Source organism: Mirounga angustirostris, unplaced genomic scaffold, assembly GCF_029215605.1.
Source record: "Mirounga angustirostris isolate CCGP_5_RB_7025 unplaced genomic scaffold, mMirAng1.0.hap1 SCAF_7, whole genome shotgun sequence".
NCBI classification, from domain to species: Eukaryota; Metazoa; Chordata; class Mammalia; order Carnivora; family Phocidae; genus Mirounga; species Mirounga angustirostris.
The window spans coordinates 3639240-3648921 of NW_026991715.1; the positions used below are offsets into that span (position 1 = coordinate 3639240).

The 9682-nt window shown below is 33.6% G+C and overlaps 1 protein-coding gene across 1 annotated transcript; it reads left to right on the plus strand.

The window, feature by feature from the left end:
- Positions 1–4091: 4091 nt before the first annotated feature.
- Positions 4092–5045, plus strand: LOC123853858 (olfactory receptor 14A16-like). The gene has a single exon (XM_045888617.2). It carries the CDS (start codon positions 4092–4094, stop codon positions 5043–5045), a length of 954 nt encoding a protein of 317 aa, XP_045744573.2.
- Positions 5046–9682: the final 4637 nt, after the last annotated feature.

A 9682-nucleotide genomic window follows, 5' to 3' on the forward strand; every position in this document is an offset into this window, starting at 1 on the left:
AAGACCTAAATATAAGACCTAAACTATAAAACTTAGAAGAAATCATGGGAATAGCTTCATCACAACTGATTTGAAAATAATTTCTTGGTTATGCCACCAAAACCATAGACAACAAAATAAAAACTAGACAAGTTGGACTTCATTACAATTGAAATATCTGTGCATTGAGGAACATCAACAGAGTGAAAAGGCAACCCCTGGAATGGAAGAAAATATTCACGAGTCATATTTCTGATAAGGATTGATATCAGAACACATAACTTACTCCTACCACTAAAAAACAAGAATAAAAAAGAACCTCATTAAAAAATGGGCAAAGTACTTGTATAGAAATTTTCCCAAAGAAGATATACTGATGGCCTATAAGCACATAGTAAGTTATTCAATTATTAGGGAAATGCAACACAAAACCACAACTAGATGCCACCTCATACACGTTAAGATGGATATTGTGAGAGTAAGTGAGAGAGAAAAGAAGAAAAGAGAAAATGACAGTGTTTGAAAGGATGTGGAGAAATTTATCCCTATCTGGTTCATAACTGGCTGAAATGTAAAATTCCACAAGGAAAACAGTATTCAGTTACTAAAATAATTAAATATTGAATTATTAAGTGATCCAGTAATTTAATTTGTGGGTGTATATCCAGAAGTATTGAAAGCAGAGATGAGAACAGATGTCTGTACACCTATTTTAATAGCAGCATTGTTTACAATAGCCAATCAACCCAAATGTCGATTCATGGAGTAATGAGTAAAAAAATGCATAGTGTATAAATACAATCAGGTATCTTTCAGCATTAAAAAGGTGGGTCTTTGACATATTCTGCAATATGGATAGAACTTGGAGACATTATGCTAAGTAAAACAACCACGTAATGAATGAAAGTATAAAGTGTGTATGATTTGTTTATATGAGGTACCTAGAATAATCAAACTCTTAGAGACAGTGCAACAACAATTGTCAGATGCTGGATAAAGGAGTAATGGAGTTTTTGTTTTGTTTTGTTTTACTATAGTTGATAAAAAATGTTACAGTAACTTCAAGTGTTCAACATAGTGATTTGACGCGTTTGTACGTTATGCTATTCTCACCACAAGTGTAGCTTCTAACAATACAGTGCTATTACAGTATCACTGACTATGTTTCTTATGTCGTGCCTTTTATTCACATGACCTATTCACTTCATAACTGGAAGCCTGTAACTCCCTTCACTATTTTTTCCCATCCACCATTCCCCTCTCTTCTGGCAACCATTAGTGTGTTCTCTGTATTTATAGGTCTGATTCTGCCTTTTTGTTTGTTTGTTTGCTTTCTCGTTTACTTATTTAGATTCCACATATGAGTGAAATTATAAGGTATTTGTTTTTTCTCATTCTGACTTATTTCAGTTAGCATAATACCCACGAGGTCCATCCATGTTGTTGCAAATGGCAGGATCATAACCAATAAGAGGTTATTACCCAAAATACTGAGAGAACTTAAATAACTCAACAGAAAAACATCCAATTAAAAAATGGACAGAATATGTGAATAGACATTATACCCAAGATGAAATACTAACGGCCAGCATACACATGAAGATTTGTTCAACTTCACTAATCATCAGGGAAACGCAAACCAAAACCCCAATGGCAGTTATTTTTAATGGGTATGCAGTTTTAATTGGGGAACACAAAAAAGGTCTAGAGGTGGGTGGTAGTGATTATTGCACAATGGTGTAAATTTACTTTATACTCCTTACTTGTATTCTTAAACATGGTTAAAATGGTGAATTGTTGTTTATATATCTTAACAAATTGAAAGAAAGTAATTAAAATATTACATAGTCTGATCTATGGGTTAATGCAAAACTCTTGAGTATGTGGTAAGAATAGACATTTCCAAACATTTTCAGAAATGATTTAGTAGGATCTATAAAAAATTGAAATGGCCATATCCTAGGTATACTAATTACATTTCAAGAGACTTAGTCAAAGAGTCATGTACATGCATGCACAGACAAGACATGTAAAATGATGTTAATCATAAGCTTACATATAATGGTGAATATAAACTTGAAAACAAAATATTGAATATCCATAATATTTAATAATATGCTGTTGCACAGAAACAGGAAGACATATGAAAAATTGTTGTGTGTAAAAAGTGAGTCTCTGAACCATGTATGGTATCAGATGATGCATTGTTATGAATATGCATGCAAAATCACAGAAGATGTATTGCAATAAACGTTCCCACTCTTGCACCTCCCATGGTCCCTGGGAAGACATGTAGGAGTGAGGCAAGTTTCACTTTAAGTTTCTAGATTGCTTGGTATTTTACATGTGTAACATTTGCATATACATCAGCATTAAAAATAAAAAAATAGCAAAACTAAAAGAAAATAAAACAGCATCCATGGCTTAATATGTATTCCAGAATTTAAATTTCAATTCTTGAATTCAAGTGTTCTCTTTTCCATGAAAATCTTGATGTTGTAACACATCAATAAATAGAAAGGCATAACCTGAAAGTATTCATGGAATTGCTGTGATATGCTTACAATGGAAAATTGTGAGAAGCAAGTAAATTATTTTTCTGAGTTGTCCCAGGTCTGGGATTTAAGGTTGGCCTCGGGTTTCTCAGGGGATGCTCTCTATTATCAAAAACTCGTCCATTTCTTCTAATTAATTCCCATCCCATATATGTAACTATGACCTTATGTGAAAGTCAGAAGATTATGAACATTGAACTAATGCTGGAAACTGAAAGAAAGCTTGCAACTCAGCAATTACACAGGACTTGCAGGGATAATCAAACAGGTTTGGTCATAGAAAAAGCACCAATTCTTGAATGAAAGTGTCTTTTGAGGGAAGATATTTAAGACAATATATTTCTTTTACACATATAAGAACACAGAATTGAGGGATGGAACAGAAATATGTGCCTCATCCCAAAGTACTTATCTGGATCTACTCTTGTCACTTTATATCTAACTGCCACATTTAATGTATGGTGAGAAAAAATAACACATATTTTGAGGGGGAAATTTGCTCAAGCATTTTCTTCTTTTGGACTCAACAGAAAAACATCCAATTATAAAATGGACAGAATATGTGAATAGACATTATACCCAAGATGAAATACTAATGGCCAGCAGACACATGAAGATTTGCTCAACTTCACTAATCATCAGGGTGAGTGACTGGTGAGGGTATTTTTCATCCATTTTATTTCAAGAGCCAAGGGGAATAGAAAATGTTTTGCTTATCTTACTTGTCTCTGTGTGCCCAGACCACTTACGTTTTGTTTAAATGAAAGAGTCAAGGAGACAAAATATTATATAAGTGGCCTTGACTCATTTTTAAGTGGTTATTGAAAGACTAATTTTATGGTCATAAGCAAGACACTGTTGTGCTGTTATGTTATAGTGATTGAATAAGTAAAATATCACATGAATTGATTTATCATGGGATAGTCAGAAGGGTACATTTGGGTATTTTCTATTTTTATCATTATTATCGGTATTTAATATTAAGATGGAAATTTAGCATCCCAGTTTGCTTCTCTTCTATTCTGCCTTCTGCCTGCCTAATCTCATTTGACATACACAAACATTTATATTTTGTTTTATTTTTTTTATTTTTGTCAAGACCTGTGTTTGACCAATGATCTCTGGAAGCAGTCATCATGGAAGATAACTTTATTTTTGTTATTTCACCTGCACCTGTGAAGTATGTTAGCAGCTTTCTAGGCAGATTTGTCCCAAAGGTTTTGTACCTCTCTGCTAGACTCCTAAGTCAAGAAGATGAAAAATTGTTGTTGTTGTTCTGAAATAAACAACAGGCAGAATTTTTCTGCGTTTTCTGACTCCTTAAATTGTGCTCAAAGCCAGCCATATCTCATTGATCCCTCTGTAAATACTGTTATATGGGTGGTGGGGGTCTATGTGATGTATTTCAGTGGTAGTATTCTGATGGGCTACACCTCATTCAGAATCAAAATGTCTTAAGCATTAAGTAGAGATGAATATGACAATATCTGAATGGATTAGTTATCAGTGTTTTTATTTCTGCAGATAAGAATCAGTGAGACTAAGAAATTAGCCACCATGACCAACATAACAACATTCTTGCTCATGGGATTCCCTGAGGATCAGGTGCTACAGAGACTTTATACTGCATTCTTCTCCCTGGTTTACCTGATGGCGCTGATGGGGAACTTCCTCATTATCACCCTCACCACCATTGACCAGCATCTCCAAATCCCCATGTACTTCTTCCTGAAAAATTTGTCTTTGATTGATATCTGTTACATCTCTGTCACTGTCCCCAAATCCGTCGTGAACTCTCTGACCAACAGCCATTCCATCTCCTTCGTGGGATGTGCCTCACAGGTTTTCCTTGTTGTTTTCTTTGCTGGCACAGAGTTTGCCCTCCTTCTGGTGATGTCCTATGATCGCTATGCAGCCATCTGCTGTCCTCTGCACTATGAGGTCCTCATGAATAGAGGTGCCTGTGTGCAGATGGTGAGAGCATCATGGTTTAGTGGGTGTGTCTATGGATCCATCCATGTAGCAGGCACATTTTCTGTCCATTTCTGTGGTTCCAACATAGTGCATCAATTCTTCTGTGACATTCCATCATTGCTCACGCTTGCTTGTTCGGGGGAGCAAACTCTAGAATATGCATTTATAATTGGTAGTTGTTGTTTTGGATTTATATGTTTTATTTTATTGGTTGTATCTTATGTTTACATTTTTTCTACTGTTCTAAGAATCCCATCTGCAAAGGGCAGAGTGAAAAGTCTTTCAACCTGCCTGCCCCACCTCACCGTGGTGACATTGTTCTTCTTTTCTGGGATTATCACATATTTAGCTAAAAATTTTATATCTTCATCTTCACTGAAAGTGTTGATATCAGTACTTTACACTGTGTTACCCCCCACCATGAATCCTCTTATTTACAGCCTGAGAAACTGGGATATACAAATGGCCTTGGGCAAACTGATAGCTGGGAAACTGTTTAGAAGACTTTTTAAATTTAAATATGTAAAATATTATTAAAATTAATTATTTTATTGATGACAGTTATTCCAAAAGAGATACCTCCATTTCCCCTTTGATAGTCCATAAAATTCAGTAATTTGTTTCCTAACAGGGTACCAGGGCAAAATTTTACTCTTTTACTTATGTAATGGACTACTGTGTTGAAAATATTTAATTAAATGGTTCTCTTCCCTGTTTTGATTTTATATCACGTTTTACTAAGGTGAATATTCTAAATGATTTACATTTACCATAGTGTTCATAAACACATTATGATTGCACAACATTTTCAGGGAAGTCACACAAAATAGCACATTTTACTATTATTCCAGGAAATGCACTTCATATTTAAAGTAAAACTGAGGTTACATTAATCTTAAAATTTTATGTTAAAAATTCTTTTTGGTCATGCTAGTTAAACATTTATTGATGGGTTTCAGAGGAGAACCATCAAAGGAATGGTAAAATTGCTGTGGTTACTGGTCTTTCAAGAATTAAGAATATCTGAGGATGATGATGACAGCATTCATATAAAAGCCCTGATTCCCAGAATCTCAATAGAAATGCTTCATTTTGTTATAAATAAACTTCAAATCACAATATCGAAATGATTTTGAACACATTTCTTAAATTTTTTTTCCTTTCTCCATTCTTCCTTTAATCATTTTTTCTTTCCTCTTGTCATCTTCCTTTTATTTTTGATTTTTTTATTTATTTCTATTTTTGTCCTTTTTTAGTCTTTTCTTCTTCTCTTCAAAATTAGATTTATTTTTTCTTATATCTACTCAATTATAAACTTGTCTTAGACTACTTCATATTCTACATTTCAGATTACCACTTTCCATTCAGGTTAACCCATTAGTAAAAACATATTATTTCTACATTGTTTTTGCAATAATCTTGATATATAAATAAACACCACTGAATCTATGAGTCCAAGTGTTGCACTTGCTTATTCAACCTCTCTCCAGTGGATGAAAATGGCCTAAACTTGTCACACAAGTATAACAATGCTTTCTTTTAGTTATATACTTTTTTTTCCCTTCACCTCTGTGTTATTTTATTATAATGACTTAAAAAGCATTATTTTCCTGAGCATTTTAAACCAGATTTTGGGATAGAATATTTAAGCAAAAATACTAAATTTTCATATTTATTTTGGATATATCTGATACTTTTGTATCACTATGTATTCATTTTATAATTATTTTATTTAAAATTTAAGGTTCTCCTGGTATTAAACTCAAAATTTTCTGTTTTATGATCACTTTTTTTCCCAGCTCTTCTGCTTGTTATTTGGTGTAAATTTGGACTCATTTGCTCTCTCTTTCAACCACATTAAACAACTCAACAATAACTTTCTTTTTTAAAAAATATATTTGGGGCGCCTGGGTGGCTCAGTCATTAAGCGGCTGCCTTCGGCTCAGGTCATGATTCCAGGGTCCTGGGATCGAGCCTTGCATCCGGCTCCCTGCTCAGAGGGAAGCCTGCTTCTCCCTGTACCATTCCCTCTGCTTGTGTTCCTTCTCTCACTGTGCCTCTCTGTGTCAAATAAATAAATAAAATCTTTAAAAATATATATATCTAGGAATTGAGCACTTCTTACAAATTACAATGCTACCAACCTGAATCACAACCCTTATCACCTGTCATTCCAATTTTGCTACAGTCCTGGACACTGTGTACTGGCTTCCTCTCTTTCCTTTGGTGCATTCTAGACTTAGAACTATGGGTAGAATCAAAAAAAAAAAAAAAGAACTATGGGTAGAATCAACACTAATGGCCCCTTGGGTCACAGCAGGGATAAGGGAAACACAGTATTCTCCATTGTTTTTCACCCTTGGTGTTTCTGTTACATCTCAGATTTGAATTATCCCACTTATTATTGTACTCAAATCTAGTGTTCTCAGTGCTCCTGGAGCAAGTATACCTTGTCATTGATGCTTCTTCTGGCTGGAATGTCTTTTTTTCCAGATTTCTGTTCAGCTTCATCTCCCTTTTTCTAAATATTTCCCTTGTTTTGTAAATGCTGAGTGAAACTTAATTATGTGTGTGTATGCATTCTTGTCTGTGTTCCATAGTAAAATTTGGTGACTCCAAGTTAAAGTAAACACAAGCCAAAGATTTAGTCAATCTAACACACAATGGGGTTAGTTCTCTTAAATAGAGATGAATGACAATACAGCACAAATATAGAACTAGTATGATTTTCTGAGTCAGTTTACATCAAATTAATATTAGTAAGTTTCTTTTGATAGCGGATTTCTGAAATTTTAAAGTTCTATTTGGACAGATACTGGCCATTTTTATAACCTTGATATTGAGGGAAAAAATGCTAATGACACTAAACCTAAAGCTCTATACTGACAAATCATGTAATAAACTTAATTAAGTACATTTTATATCATTTTGAAAGGAGACTTTTAGCTCCTCTAAACATAGAGACATAAATACTGAACATTGGATTCATTACCTGATTAACAAATCACTTCTCTATTATTATTACATTTAGCCAACATGTGCTCAGATTTTTCTACCAAACACTGCCATAATAATTCTGGTGTCTTTTCTTTTCTTTTCTTCTCTTTTTTTCTTTTCCTATTTCCTTTCCTTTCCTTTCCTTTCCTTTCCTTTCCTTTCCTTTCCTTTCCTTTCCTTTCCTTTCCTTTCCTTTCCCTTCCCTTCCTTTCCTTTCCTTTCCTTTCCTTTCCTTTCCTTTCCTTTCCTTTCCTTCTTTCCTTTCCTTTCCTTTCTTCTTTCCTTTTTTTTCTTTTCTTTCCTTTTCTTTTAGAGAGAGAGAGAGCCCATGGGGCAGAAAAGGGCAGAGGACAGAAGGGCAGAAGAGAGAGAGAAGCTTAAGCAAGCTCCATGCTCATCAGGAGCCTGATGTGTGGCTTGATCTCATGATCCTGAGATCATGACCTGAGCCAAAATCAAGAGTCAGATGCTTAATATAATTCTTAAATGTAAAAATGTTTTCTCTTTGTATAGTTTGTATAATTTAATTTGAAAGTTTTCTGTCCAGGTCCTTGCATCATCATTCTCTTTAATTAGTTCAATGATTCACTAGTTCTGTATAACACCCAATGCTCATCATATCATGTGCCCTGCTTAATACCCATCACTCAGTTACCCATCCCCCGACCTCCCTCCCCTTGGTAACCCTCAGTTTGTTTCCCAAAGTCCAGAGTCTCTCATGATTTTTCTTCCTCTCTGATTTCTTCCCATTCAGTTTTCCCTCCCTTCCCTTATTGTCCTCTGTGTTATTCCTTATATTCCACATATGAGTGAAATCATATGATAATTGTCTTTCTCTGCTTGACTTATTTCACTTAGCATAATACCCTCCAGTTCCATCCATGTTGATGAAAATGGTAGGTAATCATACTTTCTGGTGGCTGAGTAATATTCCATTGTATATATGAACCACATCTTCTTTATCCATTTATCTGTTTAAGGGCATCTTGGCTCTTTCCACAGTTTGGCTGTTGTTTAAGGAATCAATTCCATTTACAATAGCACCAAAAACCATAAGATACCCAGGAATAAACCTAACCAAAGAGGTAAAGGATCTGTATTCTAGAAACTACAGAACATTTATGAAAGAAATTGAGGAAGACACAAAGAGATGGAAACATTCTGTGCCCATGGATTAGAAGAATAAACATTGTTCTCTTTAAAAATTGTTTTCTTTTTGTTATATGCAACTAATGAATCATTGAACACATCAAATCTAATGATGTACTATATGGTGACTAACTTAACATAATAAAAATTGTTTTCTTTTAATTTGGTAAGATACCATTGTCAATTAAAGATACAGCACCCATGTGTTCTACTTAGTAAAAAATTTTCCCTTGTAGTTTGCAAATTTTTTATATAAGATGCATATTAAGTAAAAGTGTACTTTAATTTTAAGAATTCAAAGTCATCTTCTTAATATTTCTTTTTTAAAATTATTAAATATCATTCACCAGTTGATTTTTAAAGTTCTTTCTAACTCTGTCTTTTGGAATTCTATACAATTTCTTTTCTAATTCACACCACACACAGTATCCAAAAATTTAGAAATCATTCAAAATCATTCTTTTGTTTAGAAATTTAGTTAGCAATTTTAGGATATGTATTTTAGAATAAATACAAGATTTAATGCATTGTTTATTAACTATAAAGCCTATTATGTTTGTATAACTGTGTCTTATCCATCTTTGAGAATTTTTCAACCATTATAACTTGAAATAATGTCTCTTCCACTTTTTCTCTCTCTTTCCTTCCTGGGATTCAGATATGCATATATTAGTTCATGAGATGCTAAACCATATGCCCCATAGGTTTTGTTTAATTTTCCTTATTTTTTCTTATGCTTTAAGATCTAATAACTTAGAATGATCTGTCTTCCTGTTTTATCATTCTTTATTTGCTTCTTAGAGTTAGCTGCTGAGCCCCTCTAGTGAATTTTTCAATTCATTTATTGACTTGTCAAATTTAATTATTCCTTTTAAAAATTCCTATCTTTTTCCATTTGAATTAATTTGTTCTTTGCATTTTCATGGTTTATTGAATTGTAACTGATACATGACACTATGAGTTTGAGCTGTATCAAGTAATGATTTTATATATGTATACCTTGGGAAATTACTAGTACAATGTTTAGT